Below are 22904 nucleotides of genomic sequence, written 5' to 3'. Positions count from 1 at the left end.
AAAATTTGTGCACCCAGTGGCAGGCCACAAAAAGCTATATTCAGGATCCACAAATGGCCCTGCGGACGCAGGTTTGAGGCCCCTGCTCAAGTTGAACTCTTATTATCTTCTCTTATTCATATAGGAATACCACTAATATTTAATAACAGCACTCATTGCATTTGGCATTTAAAAACGAACAATGGCAGTTGATTATCAGCAGGAAGGTTTTTCCATAACAAAGGGCGAACAAATCCATGAAGAAATGACTATTTAATTTGAGGATCCTCAATTGAACTCTATAGACAAGGTCAAACTGCTTCTATATGTCTTGCGATAGTGGCTTAGCACATGCACATTAAAAAAAAAAAAAAACAAGATCACATGGTCACAAACATTAATAACTTACTGTGAAGATCAACTAAGTCTATTGTCTTCACTGCTTTGCATGTTTTCTATTGACCACAAAGAACCAAAACTGCATTTACTTCAGCATGCAGTTCCTTTTTGAAGCCGAAACCACCAAGCTCGTTCATCTATTGAGCAAAGTTGAATGCTGGTTAATCTGTTAATAACTGGTGCTCATTATAATGAAATAACGTTGATTTTTTTTTTTTTTTTTATCATTTAAAAGTACATAGTAATTACGTTTTAAATAAACCAAGCCATTACAGTCACACCAGATCATGAAGTCTAAAGGTGCCTTGAGAAAAAAGTGAAACAGAGGTCTCCCACTAGGTCAGAGGTGAGCAGTTAAATTTGCTAAAGGGCCACATTCTAAACTCTGACTGTTGTGAGGGGCCATCATGCCAAAAGAAAGGTGGCAATGACTGGGAAATGTAAAAAAATCTTAAGTAACAAGCCCGAAATGAACCATAAAATGTTCAATGGAAGCAAGGATATTAAGTAATGTAAATATGGCATGAAGCCAATGAAAATCATTTTATATGCATTTTATTTGAATAGCTATCATCATAAAACTATGGACCAAACATCGAAGATGAAAAGGCAATTCATTTTACAATATGTTTTGAATTTTCTTTCCACAAATTTTGAGGAAAATACTAAATTGACAAACTAAAAGAAGTTTTTGTCATGACTGTGTTGTATTTACTGTTGAACTAGTACTGGTTAAAACAGAAACAGGAAAAAAAATGACAGAAAATGACAACTTATCAGTTGTATAGTTTTAGCCTGGCCTCATGAAGGCCGCAAAAACACAGGCAAAGGGCTGCATATGGCCCCCGGGCCGCACTAGGTTGATGCACTGCATCCATACATCTCAGAAGATATGGAAACATCCCAGACTTTCTACATAAAATGGCCTATCTTGAAGCACTGTGATGGTTGTAATGGTGGTCCGGAATGGGGTGCAAGAATTCCTCTATACGTCAAGCTGTTATGTTGCCAGCCGACTCTCTTTCGCAAACCTCTGTTTGAGATTTAAACCCAAGCTATGACCTTCCAGCGAATGGGATCCAGTTCATTGAATGCCACTTGTCCTCTGTCCGTCCTCTCTGCTCGCCTGCAGGCACATTTTTATTGTCCTCTGTTTGTATGGGAAGTTAAACAGCAAAAGGCTCAGCTGGGACATGTGGTCCAATCTAACATTTACAAACACCCAGAAACCAATTGGTTGCTGTGGGAATCTGTTATTACTTCAGATGTCCTCTTGAGCCACAGCATGGAGATTGAGACTGAAAACCAGCCTGACCTTAAGGGTGCCAATACAGCGTGTTGTAGAAAAGTCAGTTTGCCAAAACACATTGTGACACATCTATTATGAATTTACCACCATAGAACGATCAACATTTTCTTTTCTTTATTTCCTCATCCAAACAAGAAAGTCTTCTTGTACTCGTGGGAGTGGCGAGGGGTTGACAGACAATGGAGGCGCACAATGGGGCGCACCATCTGGAGCGGTTTTATCTGTTATGCAGCTCACCCGCAGAGCTTATCTGGAGTAGACAACAAAAGCTTGACCTAGTGTACTCGACATCCTGCTGTTGGATGGATGTAAATGTTAAATCTAGTTTGTGTTTCATACCGGATTCATTTATGTCACACACTCGCTTCACTAAGCCGTACAAGTCATTTAAGGAACTACAGTTGGTGCAACAGGCTCCTCTGATGGCGACACGTGAGCCTTAACATATTACCACCATATTAGACCCAGAGGTTTGGAAAACTCACCGCCTTGAGTCAAATTTGCGAGTCTTGATTTGTCTTAGTGTGCAAATCAAATGTTCTTAATGTGTCTTTAGTGAAGACTGGACCCTAAAATTCAGTTTTATTAAAGTTTAAAGTTTTTCTTCATCCAGCTTCTTTTGCCCTCAACTGTATTTTTACTTTCTGTCTGAAGTTTGGCACTTTTTGTGAAAGTGGTACGTCACACTTCAAGCATTTATTCACATGTAGGTTCTTATTGGCAACAAACGTCCTGACATGTCTTCAGTGTCTTATCTGGTGACTCAGCTTGATTTCCTTGCCCCAGCTTGTGTCTGTCTGGCCAAGGATCAAAGCTGACGTTGGTGACTAAAAGTAAGCATAAAAGGATATTCTACTATCAAAGCCGTGAATAAATGAGTAATCCATCAAAGTACTGTGGCGCACACCGTGGTCTGTCATCAGCTGTAAACTTCAACTATACAGGGTGACTGAGGTGGTTGTTTTTGTTCACAGTGGCCGTTGATGGACCCTCCGTATGAAGACACAGGGCTACAATGGGACAGAGTACCTCGGATCATGAGGTCCAGGGAGACAACTCAGAGGTGACCACTTACTAAATACTATATACTATGTCAGAGGTGGGCAGTTAAATTTGCTAAACTGTGACTGTTGTGAGGGGCCATCCTGCCAAAAGAAAGGCGGCGAAATGTGATGTAAAAAAAAATCTTAAGTAACATGGACGAAATGAACCATAAAAGTTTAAAAGCAAGGATATTAAGAAGTGTAAATACGGCGTTAACTATATAAAAAATATTTTATTTGAATAAAATCATGATAAAACTATGGACCAACCATGGAAGATTAGAAGAACAATCAAAAATGTAGTCATGAATGTGTCGTATTGACTGTTGAACCAGTACTGGCTAAAACAGACACAGGACACAAAATGACAACTTATCAGTTGTATAGTTTTAGTCAGACCTCATGAGGGCCGCAAAAACACAGGCGAAGGGCCACTTATGGCCCCTGGGCCGCACTTTGCCCTGGTCTGTACTATATCACCGTTGTCCAATAGCTGCCTATTACTTTCATCTTACATCCATTCACGTCTAACAGACCGCTGATAAGAGGTGACTCTTGACCTTTGCTCCGATGATTATCTGCTACACATATTCAACAGTCCCACCATCGTACAGCTCATTCAAATCATTCTCCACCTTCTTATCGGACAAACTCGGTGAAATATTTTATTCTTTTAATGTTCAAAATATCTTGCACTATTTGATGATTTTGCTTTTCCTGGACTTTGGTTGCTAATCCTTTGCATGTCCATCTTAGCTTCGGTTGCTTGTTGTTCACCTTGCCATGTGCTGTGTGCTTTAGCTACAGTATCTAACTAAATGCTGTTTGACTCTTCACTAGCTCCAATGTGTACGGAGTCACATGACTTTTTCCTGGGTGAAAGATATTCTTTTATTTAATTGAACCACAATTCACTATTATACTTTAGTGAGTTTAAACCACATGCACTTTCCCCTTTTAATATATTACATTAAATCAAGTATTTTGCTTTAGTTGTGTGAAGCTTTGTGGTTTTGGGGTGATGCTGGATCCTAAAGCTGGACCAGTTGAGAACTACCTAATCTGTGTCTTCAGACACATATAATGCAGCAAATAGAACATAGGCTGTTTTGTTTTTGAAAATTGTAAGTGGATATAATAGTGTACTGTCAAATTTCTTTTAGCATGATTTATTGGATTAGCTGGCCTTCGTGAGATCTTCTGATGTGGCTTTTAAAATTGTGTTTAAAATAAATAATAATAATAATTATTATTGTTATTGTTATCATTAGTGTTAGCTTTGAATTTGGCTGTTTAAGTAGACCCGCAACATTAACGAAAACATTTGCAAATGAAATGAAATCTGGTAAATAAGGAAGTCTAGAAGGAAACAAATCCTACATTCCTACCTTTGGGGCAAATTCAATCTTGCCACATTCCATCATACTCCAGTTGAATCGAAGTGTTCAGGCTTAGCCTCGCACTGAGTAGTTTGATATGAAGTGGCAGCCCAAGTATTCCACTATGTTTATTACAGTGTCGTTCTCTGGGTCTGTGTAGGACGGATTTAATAACATAATCGAGGAGGAAGACCTTCACACCAGCATGGTGAGTGACTCGTCCAAACTTGCTTGCATGTGGTGGAGGTGGTTGTGATGCTTCATGATACATCAAATAATTTGCATCGATTTACATGAATAATTTTTTATCAATCATCACCAGTTATCAATCGCAATAGTGTGGTCAAAGCTTGCCATTTACGCTCCACAGTGAGTTTAATGTGGAAGGGAAGCTCTCTTTCAATACACATGTGTGACTCAACTGACTTTACTCTCTCACTGTACAGTATATTTTCCAGTTTTAGATCACTGATGTATCACATCTTCAGACCAATCTAAACCAAGTGGTTTAATAGAACCAAATTCAAATTGAACTCATGTTGTTTTTTAATTTTTCCCTGCAGATGGTGGGGATGGTGACCGGCGCTGCTATTGTAATGGTGCTTGTCGCTATCCTCATCTTCTTTGTCCTGCGGAGGATAAAACTACGCAGTAAGTCATTGCTTTGCTGTCTTGCCTTCGGAGAAAAGCTTGATGCTGATTTCTTTCCCTCCAGATATGGAAGCTCAGGAGGCACCAAAATACCGCTTCCGCAAAAGGGACAAAGTCATGTTTTATGGCCGAAAGATTATGCGTAAAGTAAGTGATTGAGACTCACCGAATCACCTCACTATCAGCTGCTTTGTATGAATATGTTGTTTTCTTTGTCATAGGTCTCACAGTCTACCTCTTCTCTGGTTGGTACATCTTCTTCTGCATCTCGATCCCGGCTGAAAAAGAAACAGAAGATGCTCAACATTGCCAAAAAGTAAACAAGCTGAAAATGAAAGTTCCCCAGGAAGGAAGGGATCCCTGAACTTCATCTTTATTTATTTTAGGTTTCTGCGCTTTAATAAAGAGGTTCCTGTCCTGGAGGCGAAGGAGCCCCCGCCATCAGTGCTTGAAGCGGACCTCACTGAGTTCGATGTGGCCAACTCTCATCTTCCCTCTGAGGTTCTCTACATGCTCAAAAATGTTCGGTAGGTGCTCTTTATTTTTTATTCTTGTGTAGTTGTGCTCAAAGAACGTCTGAATTCCACTGTGTAGCTCTTAGTGCAATAGCATGTCATAGTGAGCTGCAGGTTTTCTCAGAACTGAATTCGGGCTTTACCTAAACTGGTGTTGCTTTACATCCTATCTGGTGGTAAAGGAATGGGAGGAGGAAGACCATGCTTCCAGGCATTGCTATGACAACCATTAACAACAAGTGGAGACTGCCTTTTTAAACTGGAAAAAGTCTGCTGCATACTGCCCTCCAAAGCAGGGGTAAAGAGTTTCTGTTTTTATTTTTGCAGTGTGCTGGGTCACTTCGAAAAGCCCCTCTTCCTGGAGCTGTGCAAACACATGGTGTTTCTGCAGTTCCAACAGGGGGAGTACGTCTTCAGGCCGGGTCAACCTGACAGCAGCATCTACGTGGTGCAGGACGGAAAACTTGAACTCTGCCTTACTGGACTGGTACGCCGACATCCAACTCTCAACAGCATCGATATTATAGTTGTGATCTTTGTTATTTCCATGACATGTTTTACTTGTTCTGGTGTTTAAGGATGGAAAGGAAAGTGTGGTGAAGGAAGTTTTCCCAGGAGACAGCGTCCACAGCCTTCTCAGTATCCTGGACGTCATCACGGTGTGTTTTTGTGTTTTGACTTCACACTGTTGCGAATCAAGTTAGTGCAGAGCTGCCTTCCTCCTAAATCTTCCTGAATCAAGCTCTTGCATTATGAAGCTGAATGTCTAAGACTCGTGAATAGCTCTGCCTCATCCCATAAACTGGACTGCAGTAATGCCAAATAAGTAACTTTGATTGTATTCCACAATCCTTTTCTCTGTTCCTCAGGGTCATCAGAAGCCTTACAGAACTGTGTCGGCCCGGGCAGCTGAGGTCTCCACTGTTGTCCGCTTACCTGTGGAGGCTTTTCTCTCTATATTTGAGAAGTACCCGGAGAGCCTGGTTCGAGTGGTGCAGGTGTGTTCATTTCAGCACTGGTTAGACTTGTTGTTTTTCTGTGTGTCACATGATCCAACCCCCTCATGTGCAGATTATTATGGTTCGCCTGCAACGAGTCACTGTTCTGGCCCTGCACAACTACCTGGGGCTGACCAATGAACTCTTCAGCCATGTAAGCTCATCACACATCATGCTAATGTGGTCTGGCATCTGTTGAGGAAATGCGCCCCAGTTTCTTGTATTTATGTTGTTTCTCTCAAATAAATCTACCAACGTCCAGGAAATGCAGCCATCCCGTCTACCACCTCCTTCTCCACACCCAACTCGGACTAGTCCAATCCGCCATGGCAAGCGTTTTGGCAGTCTGACAGTACCAGAGGAGCAAAGGGAAGCTGCTGTCAAAGGTGAAACTTGTGACCATAGAACATTCAGGTGTGATTGTTGTGCATCTGTTTCATACCTCTGTTGTTGGTCTCTTGTAAAAAGAAGCTGAACAAGGCAAGGATGGATCATCAGGTCCAACTCTGAGCAGGACCATCTCCATGCCTGTGGACATTGCTGGTAAGATTATTTCATTTAATATAATAATTTGTGAAAATATTAACTTATAAATGTGAATTTTGAGTTTTCAGTAGACAGTAAACCTCACATTTACTCATTTTCCAAATCGTATTTCACACATTTTCACTCTTATGCTGCTTAAGTTCCTACTAAAACTAGTAGTTTGAACATTGTCTTGACTGTGAGAGTTTTGATAGATACTGATGGTTTTTAGTCTCTAGCAAACTACATCTTTTTTCAGGTGTTTCATGAGTGTATTCGTCTTCCTTTTGTTTAATAGTATTATGTTTGTAGTTAAACTCAAGGGTGCACGCAGCATTGACAATCCATTTGACGCGTTTTTTGGGATACAACTGACTTTTGGTGCGAGGATTGAGGATGGAGCTAAAAATAACGCTTCACCAAATACAAACATAAAAACTCAATCATTTCAACCACATATGAAAGCTGGACAGGCGATATTGCCAGCAGAGAACAAACCAGTTATGGCAGCAATAGACCAACAGTCTGCACCTGACCTCACCATCTGCCATGGTGACAACAAACCTTACCACGGTGCCATGTTGACATAGTAAAGAAACACAGGAGATGATCATAAAATCATCTCATCTCAAACATCAAGAGGCCACAAATGAAGCCTTTACTAAAGATTAATAAACTGTAAATAAATAAAGAGATTAATTAAATGTGCCAACTACAAGACTGACAAAGAGTTTATCTGTCTCCAATGAAAGCACTGCGTTTTATGTTTATCTTTTCTCCTCTCCTCTGCTGGTCCATGTCCACTCGTGACTGTAAATGTAATATTGAATCTCACCCGTCCATTATGACTATAGCTGACATGGCCTCTCATAAATCTTACAGTCAAATGATGCAAAATGGAATTTTGCTGTTCATGTGCAGTGTATCTTGAAAAGGACGTGGGCTACTAAAGAAATTAGAATTGATGATGGTTTTTGCAGGTATCCAGAAGAGTCTGAGAACAGACTTTGACATGGCTTATGAAAGAGGACGCATCTCTGTCTCGGCAGAAGAGGGCAACACGCCTCCTTCCTTCTCTCGGGTCAGTACGCTGTGGTCGCTGTGTCGCCTAGTCATTGATTAAAATTGGCTGAAATTGCAATGTGTCAACTTCCATTTTAAAATATCAACCCCTTTCCAAAAAATGAAGATGCATTTCAACAAAATGAGGAGAAAATAATTTATTTTAAGGCATTTTTTAGCCCTATAACTATATATAATATTCTTCTTCTTATTGATCAATCATTTTGAGTTGATTCAGATTTTTAAAATAATAGAAAAGCACATAAAACATTTGAAATTCATTACCATTAGATTGATTGAATTATAGCGTTAATGGTGACTAAAGTTCCATTCTGTCGTTTTCAGTCTGTGTCCCAGGACCAGCGCGAGAGGAGAGTGATGGTGGAAGACGTCCCATCAGGGATTTACCTGTATCCAGAACGAGAACCGGGAGCAGACAACATCTTCACACCTGTTACCAGTCGATACAATGCGTCTTTGTTTGAGGAAGCTCAGAAGGAGATTCTCAAGCTGATGAGAATCGAGGTAAGCGTGTTCACTCGGTTGTTGCTTGAGCTCAGAGGAACCAAGAGGCAGAAGGACTGGGGAGGTTACAGGGAATATAGATCACTATGTCTTCTGCCAACATCATAGTTCATAGAAATTCCTCCCTAACTTCCAAAACAACAGCAAGCAGGAAGGGGCTGAGAGCTGATCCCTGATTTAATCTCTAGTCTCACCTTGAATCCGTCTGTCACAGAGAGATCACACCTCACCAAAGAGCGGAGCATTATATGCAGACTAAAAGTCATGTTTTACTTTGCTATCAACATGACGGTGGAGCCAGAACAGGCCACCAGATAATAGATGATCTCACTTGATCCTTGACACCCCAGACGAGAAAAGAGGTGAAATAAAGAGGAAACGTGCACATTTCAAAATGGCCTGTTTTGAACCTTTCTCCCGTTCAGTCGTCACCAAACTAGTGCAGTGGCTACGAAGGGGCTCGTGACGCAGTGCATTGCTGCTATTGAAGAGTGTCATACTTGAGTCTCACTCACATGAGCACAAGCACAAACACAAAGCTGGTTTGTTGTTCCCATAGTGCACCATCGTGCGCAATCCTCAAGTGAAAGTTGCAGCACCGTGCTGCCACATCTGGTGTGGCAAGGTGCCAGATGGCGAGCGTACGACGCCAACACAATACTGAAGCATTCGCTCACAAACCAGTGGTCACATACTTCTCTGATGCCTGTTATTTCCTTGCACAATATCACATGACACTTCCTCTAGGGACTCTGTCATAGGCTTAGTTGTTGTAAATAATTGTACTGGTATTATGTGCAGCCACCATTTATTTAGACGAGACTAGAATTTGTTTTTATTCTACGATCCAGGACCCTTCATTGTTGAATGGACGAGTGACGCTGCATCATGCCAAAGCTGGAGCTGTCTTAGCCCGGCAGGGAGACCAGGTATTCACCCGCTAATAGCATACCGCCAATAACAGTCCACTTTAGTACAGCTAGAGACATTTCCTGAGACTGTGTTTATTGCAGGACGTGAGTCTGCACTTCGTCCTGTCTGGCTGCCTACATGTTTACCAGCGGATGATCAACAAGCAGGAGGCGGTGTGCTTGTTTGTCACCCACCCTGGGGAGATGGTGGGTCAGCTGGCTGTTCTCACCGGGGAGCCGCTCATATTCACCATCAAGGCCATGCGGGACTGCACTTATCTCAAAATCTCCAAATCTGACTTCTACGAGTGAGTAGTTGGTCGAATGTTGGAACATGTTGCAGTGGAACTTTGAATATTTCATGTTGTCCTGTCCTCCCTCCTATAGGATCATGAGGGAGCAGCCCAATGTTGTCCTCAGTGCGGCGCACACCGTTGCCATCCGAATGTCTCCTTTCGTGCGACAGATGGACTTTGCGATTGACTGGATGGCTGTTGAGGCGGGTCGATCCCTCTACAGGTACGAGACTTTTCGAGGTCAAACAAGCCAAATTTGTCTCCTTATTTTGGCAGTCAGAGCTCTGTATGATGCTTTCTGCATGTTTTATTACAGACAGGATGACAAGTCCGACTGCACCTACATTGTTTTGAACGGGCGTCTGCGTTCAGTTATCCGCAAGGCAAATGGGAAGAAAGAACTTGTTGGGGAATATGGAAGAGGAGATCTTATTGGAGTGGTGAGTTTCTACCAGAAGCTCATGAGATGAGAATGCACGTTCATTGTGAGAGTTATAATAGCCATTTTAGACAAAGAAAAAAGAACATTTCCATTAACCATTTCTTTTATACACATGTTGTTGGACGAATACAAACAGAATGGGGAAAACTACAGAGAGGCGGTCATTTTGCATCAATAAGGGAACAACCAAAGTTCTGCAATCCGTTTTCTGCAATATTCTCCTTCCTTTTTTGTAATTACTGAAAAAAAATCTTAGTTTTTTGTCTTGTTGTCAAAGAGCAAACTTCGAATCTTGTGGATACAGTGTTTAAAAGGTGGCTCTGAAGTTTGTCATGTTGTTAAAGTTGACGCTTTCTTACAGGGTTTGCTTTGGTTAGTAGAGCGATTGTTGAATGACAATGTCTCCTACGTCAGGTGGAGGCCTTAACTAAGCAGCCCCGAGCCACAACTGTCCATGCTGTGAGAGACACTGAGCTTGTGAAGCTGCCAGAGGGAACGCTCAACAACATCAAGAGACGTTATCCACAGGTCCCGACACCACCTATTTATTTTGGTGATCATCTTTGTACTGTAGGTCTACAGCTCTGTTTGTTGTTTAGGTTGTGACGCGGCTGATTCATCTGTTGGGCCAGAAAATTCTGGGCAATCTTCAGCAGGGTCGCGGCCCATTCTCAGGTACTGTGTTCTGATACCATTTAAGCTTATAAATGAAGTAAAGTTGAAATAACTCTGGCTCATAACACAAATGGAGATGTGTCAAACTGCAGATTTCCCACACAATTGTTATCTTGAAGGTTCAGCCCTGAGTCTGCCCAGCATGACCACCAGTCCAGATATCACTAATCCTGCCAGCAACCTCTCCACTGTGGCCGTGCTGCCAGTGTGTGATGATGTGCCCATCAATGCTTTCAACCTGGAGCTCAGCCATGCTCTCAGTGCCATTGGTAGGTCCCCAAGCTTCAGGTGGCTGCTTAAGGAGCTTAGCTGGCTTTTAAATAAGCCACCTCTCACCTCTCTCCTCCTGCAGGCCCTACGCTTTTGTTAACTAGTGACATCATCCGAGAAAGACTCGGGGCGTCTGCTCTGGACAGGTTGGTTTCACATTAACCTGCCATCATTCCTTTCTCGTCCGATCAGAACGTTTCCTCTGTCAGAGGAAAATGCTTAACACTGTCTTCATTTCACTTACTCATCCATTTTAAATATTAACCTTAAATGTTATGGTCTGTTGGCGCCAGTTTGCCAGTTACTGACCTTGTACGCCTTTATGCTACCACATTCAACAGTATCCATGAGTACAGACTGTCCGGCTGGCTGGCCCAACAGGAAGATATCAACAGGATCGTCTTGTATCAAACCGACAACAGCATGACCCCATGGACACAACGCTGCATCCGCCAGGCGGACTGTATCCTGATCGTGGGCCTTGGCGAGCAGGAACCCACCCTGGGAGAGGTTAGTGTGCGACTGTGTTACCGCCATTCTCTTTTTTTCACGCTTGTAACTTGTTTTTATTTATTTTTCGTTTGCGCTATGTATCAACTATATATACCGGTAACCTTATTTAAACTATAGCTCTGTTAATTTCTTGAAAATATTTGTATACGAATTTCAATCTTATAAGAATTTCAAGTACATTCAGAGTAGTGGAAACCCTGGCCATTGTGTAGTGAAAAACCTCCATGATTCCTCCATGTTTGTTGTTGTTGTTATCATCCTAGCTGCCACGTGTCTTGTGCATCAGTGGGATCAGTGGATCAGTGATTAAATGCTTAAATATTAAAATTTTAATGTGTTTTATATATATATATATATATATGCGGCAACATTTGTGGAATTATTATTGTTGTTGTTATTTCCTCTGCCATTCCTTCCAGTTGGAGCAGATGTTAGAAAACACAGCTGTCCGAGCTCTGAAGCAGCTGGTGCTTCTCCACAAAGAAGATGGTCCCGGTCCCTCTCGGACAGTCGAGTGGCTCAACATGAGGAGTTGGTGCTCAGGACATTTACACCTCAAGTGTCCTCGCAGGGTCTTCTCCAGACGCAGCCCACCTAAACTGGTAAAGAGGATAATTGCTACAGTCTTTTTCGTGCATTAAATCACAGGCGGTTTTCCATGCAGCGAGAGATGTACGAGAAGGTGTTTGAGAAAACTGCTGACAGACACAGTGATTTCTCACGACTGGCACGAGTCCTGACTGGGAACAGCATCGCCCTTGTACTGGGAGGAGGGGGAGCAAGGTGAGCGGAGAAGAACCACAAGCACGAGCAAACACATGCTTGTTTCATTTCATGCTTTACTTGGGTGGTTATGTTTGTTGAAATGCCATTAATTTCCTTCATGACTAGTTCATGACTATGTTATTACAGTTGTAGTAAATTTGTTCCATCAAACTTCAGCAAAAGGTGGTGATGTTATATTTTGTATTTTTTGTGACATTTGTCATAAAATGCTGTGTTTGACATGAAAAATGTATAAATCAAAATGAAATGAGTTCAGCAAGTGAATGTTTGTTCCACAGAGGCTGCTCCCACGTGGGCGTGATCAAGGCCATGGAGGAAGCCGGGATACCTATAGACATCGTGGGCGGCACCTCCATTGGCTCCTTCATCGGTGCTCTGTACGCTGACGAGAGAAGTGCTGTACGAACCAAACAAAGAGCTCGAGAATGGTCCAAGGTAAATCTGAATTTATCTGTTGGATTTTCTTTCTTATATGTTTGTAGAATGATGTCAATAAATTAATTTTCTGCTTCATAGGCCATGAACTCCATTTTTAAAAAGGTCCTGGATCTGACCTACCCGATCACCTCCATGTTTTCTGGCTCTGCTTTCAACACCAGCATCTACAAGGTGTTTGAGGACAAGCAGGCTGAGGTGAGACACACGCTGAAGTAGAGGAACATCTTCTCCTGTTTACCATAATCGTGGAACATTAATACTTCTGAATTTAATATCATGTATCATGTGTTTTTTCATGTCTCCAGGATTTATGGCTCCCATACTTTAATGTCACGACTGACATCACAGCTTCAGCCATGCGTGTCCATCAGGATGGTACGTTTATTATTGTTATAGTTAGCATTATTACATATTTTGGATTTCATCTTGTTAGAATTTTAGATATACCGTATTTTACGGACTATAAGCTGCTACTTTTTTCTTGCAGTCAGAACCCTGCCCACTTGGCAACTTGACATGACAGTTTTTTTTCCACTCATGTAAAGTTTTATCCTGCAGCAAATGCACATTAAAAGGCATTAAAATGGCACGAATAAAATAACATTAAAACATTGGCACTTGACGGAGCACAGAGAGTTTTCTGTGCTCATGAAGGTGAAACTGAAGGAACAAGCGGTCACTCGCCAACATTCGCGGTCTGAGCGTGACATTCGGAACGCTAAGCATATTGCCCACGAAATACTCATTTCACCGAGCCAGATTTCTCACGTGTCGTTTTTAGACAGGAATCGACTGAATCCGCAGCTGTTTTGTGTGTGTCAGATGTAGCATTCTTTGGTCACCTGAATCTGAAACTTTTGCAAACGTCCAGAGTGGGAACTTTCATGAAAGAGGTTGAAGACAGCTGCTTCCCCAGAGTGCTCTCCCTGTCTCTTGGAGCATCCCTAGCTTTTACCGTCTAAAGAGCGGCGCGGTTTATCAAAAAGATCTTTTCAACCGTAAATTTCCTAGTTGCAGCTAATATTCCAGTGTGCTCTATAGTCCGGAAAATACTGTATTTTTTTTTTTAATGATTATCGTGTGAAGGTCTCACTCAGCCAACGTTAGCTTATTCAATTTGTCAGTGTCTTTAAAACCCAAAATTCCTGACTAATTCTTCATTGTGCTGATGCAGATGTTTGTGAATGAGATTTTGTGCATGAAAAATCTAGATTTCAGAGCTTGTTTATATTTACTGCATGCATCGATAGACTGCACTTTTAAGAAGATTATAGTAAGTGTTGCTAACTAGAGCCATAACACTGATGTCTGACCAACACATTTGTGGTTTGACGGCTTCAGACTGGTGCAGAGCAGCACTGAATGCTAATATTTGCATCCTGGCATGTGTTTTAACTGCTTGATCATTTTCACTCCCATTGATCGCTAATGCTGCTGTCAGAGTACTTCATTTAACATTCTTCCTATTACATTCTTATTGGACTTTCCTCTTTGTTCTTGTTCACATTTTGATTTCCTATTCCGTCCCTGTGTCACGTAAATCGATTCAGGTTCTTCTATTGTTTTGACTTCCCAAACTGTGCCATAAACCTCTCCCTTTCCCAGGAGGAAAAAAAAAAACCTAACCTGCATTAGCTCTGATACACTTAACCTCTCCTGTCTCCATGGCAACATGTAGATTCCAGAACAATTCATCTTGTCATTTCCTCTCCTGCTCATCATCATCTCATATCTTAATTCTTTCTTTCTTCTTCCACACAAACGTATAGAATTTTGAAGATGATCGACTAATGACCTCACATAAATCGACAGATAAAATAGTTTCTCTCCTTGCTTGTTTTAATCTCATTAATAAAGTAACACAGTAATTGAGTAGCATGTCATTTTTGTTTTTCAAGTAGTTAAACTAATTGGTTGAATGTTTTCTATGTCTCTTGCAGTTTTAGTTTGTGTACTACTTAGCTGTTGACTTCATGCTAAGGATCAAAACGTGGATCACGTTTTCACACTGGTGAAATTTAAGTTAGTATTTTGTATTGATTTGGTCATAGGAGCGTCTTCTGTGTGGCATTTCCCTCTCTGTCCTCTTCACCTTTCACTCTCCAGCTCCTCTCTCTCTCTCTCTCTCTCTCTCTCTCTGTGTCTCTCTCTGGTTCGTCCATATGAGATGTGCCATCAGGCTCGTGTTTGATGTGACCCTCCTTCTCCATCTCGCTCTCCTGACAGGTTGTGTCTGGCGCTATGTTAGAGCCAGTGCCTCCTACACCCCATATTTACCTCCCTTGTGCGACCCCAAGGATGGCCACTTGCTTGTGGATGGTTGCTATGTTAACAATGTCCCAGGTCAGATCTGAAAAATGCCGCGTACCAAAACCCACCCTTCCTCCTAACTTACCCCACCCTGACCAGATGGAAAATCGGGAGCCCATGGTTTGGAAGGAGAGACCAAATGATGTGCCTGTTAGGTTAAAAGAGTGAACCCATCATGCATGTCTGAAGACAAACTAAACAAAGACATGCATGACTGCAGGCTTGTCGAGGCGGCAGATACAGCACTGATGAAGTGAAGTTTCTCCTGTACTTCAACTTTCTATCTCTTTTATCCTCGTATGTGTTGTCTAGTCACTTAAATCCTGCCCGCACCCTCAAATACTGTATCGTACGCATGTAGAGTGCAGCTACTAATCTTACTCCTCCCACTACAATCTTACTTTGTATTAAGTGAAACTTCAGTATTAAATGAATTGTCTCTCATTGTCATGGCGATTTGACCTGAACCTTATAGGCCAAATAAAGTCACAGATTTAGGCAGCCAAAGCCCCACCAACAAAACCAACCAGGTGAATGTTAATATCAGAATAAAGTGAGATAAATTCATGAAACAAAATATAGTTTGTAATAGATGGAATTCTCTAATATTCTTTGCTCGCTCAGTTTGACAGTTCTGCCCATGTGAGGGTTCAGTTCAGATTAGATGCTTGCATCATGACAACAGGGAACATTTGATCACCGATCGGAATACATTCATTCAGATGGTGGAGAATGAAGTTCCCATGTAGACACTGTCAACTGACGGCCAAAAAAACTAGTGAAGCCACAAAGGGGCGCCACCTTGTGCTCAGGTTTTGGTAAATGAAAGTGGATCCCTGAAGCAGGTGATAGTCACTGACTCCAACAAAGGCAACCAGGCACAACAGGAAGCAACAACTCACAGGGCCAGGCGCGTCAGAAGTCGGGGCCCCTCCTTCTATTCACGCTCATGACTCACCTCACAGGATTTGTCCTGTGGACTTCACTTTAGATTTGCATGAGGAGGTTCTGTTTCATGTCTGTCATGATCATCTGCAGCAGAACCGTGACCCTTCTCCTGGCTTGTCTTGCTTTATTTATACCCACGTCAGTTTTTGCGCTTCAGTATCTCTGCTGTGTGTATCTAAACCGCATGTGCACTCTTGTCTAAAATGTTCTGGAATCTACTGTTGCCATTACAATATTCATTTGAAGGAAAAACAAAAGAAAAGTTGAGTGGATAAATCGGAAAAGTTTGCAGGCACAGTTGCACCTTCGCTCTTCTCTGTGGTGCTCCTTATCCTTCCAACCCATGCCACCTCCAGCCTGCTCCTGCCCGCTGCTCACACTGGGACAGTCTGGTTGCTCCCTGCCATGATCATGGTCAAAGGTCTTCAAACTTCTCACAACAACAGCTTCTTCCTAATCGACTTCTGATCCTACTTATATAGCAAATGCATCCATTGACTCGTATGATCACATTGAAATGAACTGTTGTTGAGCAGAGTTTGGAGATCAATAATAGTGTGTGATGGTTGTTCCTCCTTTCCACCCTTCAGTCACAAATACAACAGTGTCTCAGGAGATAGGTTTACAGTGTCACACACACACACAGGCATCTGCAGCACCTACGCTGTCAGGGTTGTTATCTGTGATCCAGTATTTGAACGTAATGGCAGCCATTGAGTTGTGATCCTCCTCCCTCCTTCCGTCCGCGGCGTGCCAGGCTCTCTGTGGCGTTACGTGCGAGCAAGCATGACCCTCTCTGGGTACCTGCCGCCTCTCTGTGACCCCAAAGATGGCAACTTGCTCATGGATGGGGGCTACATCAACAACCTCCCAGGCAAGTAGAGCTGGTGCCCTGCCTCCATGTCCACAACACCTAGCACTTCAGGAGGAAGGATGTAGACTACACTGTTTCAGGCGCTAGGTGAAGCTATTAGTGACGGTAGGCTTGGTGAGTATGAGTCTACACGTGTGTTCTGGGTCTCATGGCTGACATCATTGGTGCTGATCCCGTAATAGCATTGCTGCCAGATTGAGGCTTCCAATTGGAACGATCCGCACCAGTGAGTGAATTCAGTGATGACGACCAGCCGGATGTTTTAACAACTGATCAGTGAGTTTGCTTCATGTTGGTGTTGGCTTCGATGCTGAAATGAGCATGGAAAAATGGTTTGACTTGACTCATTGGAAAAAAAACAACACAACATCTCATTTCAGCCAGAAGCTGGACGAACCTCTGGAGCTGCAGTGTTTTTATCTGCAGACTGTCACTAGTACTGATGAATTTCAACGTTTGAATTCAGTATTGGGTTTGCAGTTATAAACATCTTCCGATGTCGGTGTTATTGAATGAGCTGTCATATTTCACAAACGTCTAGATTTGTGAAATATGATCCTTGTTTTTGGCCCAAACATTGATCTTCAGGTGGAACAAGACGGATTGGTGTGACATGTCTCTATTGGATGGCAGCTGGTGCAGAGACTTCCCTTCTCTGCTTCTTAGGTTTTCTGAGTGTTCCAACCTGACGGTGTCACTTGCTTCATCCTCCCGAGTCCCTCATACCGCCGTGCTAATTAATCCCAGTATTAATCCCGAGATGTGGTAACTGCTTGTGACAGATGGGGAAGGATGAGGCTGGAGTACCGTACAGATCTGCTCCCGTGGTACAAAGGCGTACACAGGATACGACAGCTCATAAACATGCTGCAGACTGCTGCGTGTGTGAACCAGTATAGCTCAAGTTAGCTTACTGAAGGTGTGAATGCTACATTTGCGTGTTATTACGCATATACAGGGTAACCACTGTTATGATACCGAAGCTATGAAGCAGGAAGTCAGGTCCCTCTGCAGTTTTAAAACGTTTGTCCTGGTGGCTGTTCAAACCTGAGTCCAAGGGGCCAAGCCTGTCGTCTCCTTTCATGGGGCTCAGAAGAACCTTTCTGACCCAGAGATATGTTCCAACTCTGTGCGTGTTTCTGCCTGGAGGAGATGAATCCTGGTATCTTATGTGTTATGAGGCGAACAATGTGCTCACCACAGTGATGCTCTATGTGAAAATTAGCCTCCAAAAACCATCTCATACCACGTCATGTTTCGACTCGTCCCTGCTTGTAGATTGAGTTTGGTGTCCTTGCACTAGTGTAACCAGGCTGTTCGTCATGGAAGCTTTGTGTCCTTCAGAATCATTACGCTGGAAGATGAAGAAGTCTCACCATTAGAGCCTGTGTTCTATCTATGTTGGGAGGTGTTACAATTTGACTGAATTTTTTTTTTCATTAATAAATCGCCAACTGTGCAAGTCCGCTTAAGCCAGACCTGAGCAAAGTGCGGCCCAGGGACCATATGTAGCCCTTTGCCTGTGTTTTTGCGGCCCTCATGAAGTCAGACTAAAACCATTTAACTTGTCATTCTTTTTAATCCTATTTCCGTTTTAGCCAGTACTAGTTCTACAGTCAATACGACACATTCGTGACTAAATTTTTGTGTCCTTTTCGTTGGTCATTTTATGTATTTTCCTCTAAATTTGTCGAAAGAAAATTCTAAATATATTTTGAAATAAATTGCCTTTCATCTTTGATGATTGATAATGATTTCAGCTAAGGTTCAAGTCATATTTACACTTCTAAATATCCTTGCTTTCATTGAACCTTTGGGGACCCAAAATTTAAGATTTTTTCCTGTCACATTCCGCAGTCATTGGCACCTTTACTTACGCTTGATGGCCCCTCACAACAGTCACAGTTTATAATGTGGCCCTTCAGCAAATTTAACTGCCCACCTCTGGCTTAAGCAGTTAAGCAGTAACTGTAATAGCAGTGTAATAACAATAGTAATGATTGCATTGGAGATTAGTTGATAAAAAACAGGGTGAGCTAAGTTACATTTCAATAACAAGGGCGTCACCTGCAAAGCAAATGATTGTGAGGAGAAGGAAGAAACGCACTGGTGTCACCTTGAAGTTTGCGACTCAAAAAAGCCATCGTGTCCATGAGCGGACAAGAAGTGGAAGGAGGCGTCTGGCCAGTGTGAGGTGAAGGCTGCCGCATGTAGCTGGTCAAGAGGGAATGTCCAGGAACTTTCTGTGGAAAAAAGATATATGTAGATTGGATCAGTCATTGTAGAAATTGTTAGTCATAAGCAAGAGCAGAGGGCTGAAGTAAGATGAGTTGGATGGGAAGGTGAGATGTTACATGTCATAGCTGGTCCTGGCACCATCCCGGGTGAACGTTGACACCACAGGTTTTGTCCTCAGAAGACCAGGCCGGCAAAGAAAACCCAAATTGTCAAAGTATGTCACTCAAGTAGATCAATGGTTCGGTTGCTGCAAAGTCTCCACAGACCCGACACCCAAGACAACTGTGATGACCCGCCTACCTTCCAGGATCAGTGAAGTGGCTGCGTCAGACAGGCGTCTGGTGTGGGTCTGTGCAGGCTTCAGGATGGTTATCCTTCCTTCCCTTTGTCGTGCTCATTTGTATGACTGTGAATAACTGGCCCTCGCAGCTGATATTGCCAGAAACATGGGGGCCAAGACCGTGATCGCCATCGATGTGGGGAGTCAGGACGAGACGGACCTCTGCAACTACGGCGACAGTCTCTCTGGCTGGTGGTTGCTGTGGAAACGGCTCAATCCCTGGGCAGAAAAAGTGAAAGTGAGCCTTGCGAAGCATGTGTTGAAATGTCGATCTGCCAATGAAGTGCGAGTCCCGGTTGTGATGGTTGTTCCGGTGCAGGTGCCAGACATGGCAGAGATCCAGTCGCGGCTGGCTTACGTGTCGTGCGTTCGGCAGCTGGAGATGGTGAAGAAGAGCGCTTACTGCGAGTACATCAGACCCCCCATCGACTGCTTCAAGACCATGGACTTCGGCAAATTTGATGAGATTCATGTGAGCTCCTCGACGGTGTTTCTGCATGATACCCGTTCCCGAATTAACTACGAATTGATGTGAACCGCCATGTTTCAGCATGATGAAGTGGTTGTTTGTTTTGGTCCCACACCAGGACGTGGGCTTCGAGCACGGCAAGCTGCTGTTCACTGCGTGGGCTCAGGGTGACATCATCTCAAACATACTGAAGGACCACCGTTGTGCCGACTACAATGACAGCAAGAGGACTGATGTGAGAGGGCGGACACGCTGTCTAAACAGTTATCCCCACCAATAACAAGGCCCGGCTATGACTCCCACTCTCTCCCTCTCTCTCTCAGACCTGCACTTGTCCCGCAGCCGACTTCACTGACCTCGCCGAGATCGTGTCCCGGATAGAGCCGGTGCAAAGTTACGTCTCCGCTGAAGGTGATCGCTTGCTCCCTTGTTCTCATGATGTTTGTCAACACTATAGCAAATCCTCTGCCCTGTTCCATGTTAGCTCATGAATTTTTCCAATTGCTCCCCTTCAGCGGAGGAGTCCGACTATCAGACGGAGTATGAGGAAGACGGCATGGACACGGTGAGAGAGGAGGAAGGCGAGGAAGGAGAGGAGGTGGAGGAGGAGGTCGATGATCCTGTGGATTGGGGCCCAAATGGAGAGTCTGTCGATGTAAGTTCTTACTCCATTCAAACTGATGCAAACGTTTTTAACCCTCTCTGTGTATTGTATTGTATTGAGAACTATGCCCAAGGTGTGCGTGTACTGCATTAAAAACAGAACATTTGAGTGTGCGCAAGGCTGATGAAAATATGAAAGTCAATAAAATGTCTCTGCAAATATAGCGGTTCAAGTTTGTGTGTGTGATCACAGTGTCTGTTTATGGTTGTTCTTGTTAAATGAAGACATTTTTTACCCAGCACAACTCTCTTGCCAGACTGATGCTAGAGGCGTGCGGCGGCGGAGGATTCTCACCAGCGACACGTCTGAAGTCTCCGACTGCTGAGTGAAAACTGAGATGAAGTCAAAACACCCTCCACCTCCACCACCACCACAATCCTCTCTCACCTAAGTGTGACACCATCAGGGAGGAGTGTCACCGGTCTCACAACTGATGCGGGATCGTTTTGGGTAGAAAAAGGGGGCCGGAACAAGCATTTCTGGAGAGCAGTAGAAGGCAGCTGTACTGAGTCTTAGACGCCACGTGTGCAGGGATGAGCCAGTGTGTTTGTGTCGTGCCTTTTTGCCTGGGTGAAGGTTGAGAAAGTGAAGCAGAACTATGAAAGGAAAGTTTTGGAATGAATGATTGAAGAAGAAGAAACCAGACTAGACTGAGTTGAGGTGTTTTAGTTTTTTTTTTGCAGGTGATGCGCTTGAGTTTCCATTAACACGGGTAAACAGACGTGTTGCTTTTAATCCCATGTAAATCACCAGTCAGTATTGCAGAGGTTTGAATCTGAGGTGTCCACCTGCAGGACGCAGTGCTGTTGCCAGTATATACTGAGTGGATTCAGGACATCATCAATGATGGACCTGACGTACATCATTTTGTGGCCAGTTCACCAGGAAAGAAGATGGTTGGGAGGACGGGGGGGAAATGGCCTGACACAATTGTTTTGGGGTTGTTGACCTTCATCTAGTTTAGATTGAGATGGGTGCAAAAACAAGGCGTCTGGTTTAAAAGAAGAAGTCTGTTTTGAAATAGACTAGATCTGGGCATGTGAGGAAAATGGATCTGAGAAAAGAAATGGTTGTAGTGTTGCAACGCTGGCGACCGGTCGCCTGAGGTTGAGGATGGATGAGACGTGGGATAGAAAAGAGGCTGGACTAGCAAGTGTGAGTGAGGTGTGAATGGATGCACTGATAACATAGGAAGTTTTATTTAATATTTATGATACATGCTCCGCGGAGACTAACTTGGGAGTCCAGTGTGTACAAATGCGGTCAATTTAAACAGGAGGTTTGAATGTTTTATTTATTTATGCACTTTTATCTGTCATGTGCTTTAAACAAAAAACTTCATATGTCGATTGAGGAACGCTGCAGTGGAGGAATCTGCACTGTCACCAGAAGTTCAAGCTTCTCTTAGTTGCTCACAGAAATCTGGATGAATTCTGAACATCAATACGGACACGCTGTGCTCGAACCCACGCAAAATCACGTGCACACGCCATGTGTTTAGCTGCTGATGTGCTTCGAATATATATATTCATAAATGAGGTGCACAATTTGATCGGACCACTTGCTCAGCTGTTTTCATTTTTCATCCGTGCGAACTACTGTGCTCAGCATTTAACTTAAGCTTTTGTTCTCACCGAATAGTTGAGGGATTCCTTTTTATTGATGAACTACTTGAATTTTATTTGTAAATGCCAAGATGAAGTGAACAGAAATGGATGAGTGAGAATAAATATGTTCATCTTATCAGACAAGTGTGGCCTGTTTTTTTTAAGTAGCATCAGAGAATATTGAGTGACTTGGTCCTCATTTTCAGAGCTCAGTAGGTGGCGCTTTCAATTGTAAATTGAAGACTGCCTGCTCTTGGGATCTCGCCCATGTGCTGTTTCCTCCAGGCACTCTGGTTTCCTGCCCTCTGTAGTTGCGTCGCCTCTGTTGGTGAAGTATCTAAAAGGTGTCAGGAAGTCCAGCTGATCATTTTCCCAAGTCACTCTTATCTTTTTGCAAACAGCACCAAAGCTCACCATTACAGTGAGGATGAGTGAAGTATGGGACAATATTTGTAGTCGCTCATGCACTGTATAAACCTTAAGTTATAACAACCATTTTGAGAATTAACTGCATGCGTTCTCAGCCCTTTTCAGCTCCTCCGCCACAGCGGGGTCTATTGGATAGCCCCCACAAAGTTGACATCATCTGAACAACATTGAAGTGTGTGACAGGAACTGAAATTGTTTGTAGCTCCATGCCACAGTGCAACGCTCTTATCTGTCTTGGTTACATTCAATATTGGATCAGCTGTGAGAAAGCTCCATGTGTAGCCAGCTATATCAGCTGCAGCGTCTCAG

General features: G+C 43.1%; 1 protein-coding gene across 3 annotated transcripts; it reads left to right on the top strand.

The window, feature by feature from the left end:
- The first annotated feature begins 2597 nt into the window (after positions 1-2597).
- Positions 2598-22322, top strand: LOC128753909 (patatin-like phospholipase domain-containing protein 6). Of its 3 annotated transcripts, none has more exons than XM_053856095.1 (35): positions 2598-2750; positions 4270-4317; positions 4673-4760; positions 4825-4907; positions 4982-5076; positions 5147-5287; positions 5603-5762; positions 5854-5934; positions 6145-6273; positions 6347-6427; positions 6536-6659; positions 6745-6816; positions 7779-7879; positions 8206-8385; positions 9237-9314; positions 9399-9604; positions 9684-9815; positions 9909-10032; positions 10449-10562; positions 10634-10709; positions 10829-10978; positions 11062-11125; positions 11321-11489; positions 11912-12094; positions 12157-12275; positions 12557-12713; positions 12795-12911; positions 13022-13091; positions 14943-15059; positions 19516-19664; positions 19746-19898; positions 20014-20130; positions 20219-20306; positions 20411-20550; positions 20799-22322. In XM_053856095.1, the coding sequence occupies exons 1-35, from the start codon at positions 2703-2705 to the stop codon at positions 20886-20888; spliced, it is 4044 nt and encodes a 1347-aa protein (XP_053712070.1). In that variant the 5' UTR covers positions 2598-2702; the 3' UTR covers positions 20889-22322. The 3 variants fall into 3 exon arrangements, with proteins under 3 accessions (XP_053712070.1, XP_053712069.1, XP_053712068.1); XM_053856094.1 differs by having other exon boundaries at positions 6742-6816; positions 20799-22321; XM_053856093.1 differs by lacking the exon at positions 14943-15059 and adding an exon at positions 16732-16848 and having other exon boundaries at positions 6742-6816; positions 20799-22320.
- Positions 22323-22904: the final 582 nt, after the last annotated feature.

Source organism: Synchiropus splendidus, chromosome 2 (genome assembly GCF_027744825.2).
Source record: "Synchiropus splendidus isolate RoL2022-P1 chromosome 2, RoL_Sspl_1.0, whole genome shotgun sequence".
Classification (NCBI taxonomy): domain Eukaryota; kingdom Metazoa; phylum Chordata; class Actinopteri; order Syngnathiformes; family Callionymidae; genus Synchiropus; species Synchiropus splendidus.
Note: the sequence above shows the minus strand (reverse complement) of the source record. Positions and strands in the feature narration are given on the sequence as shown.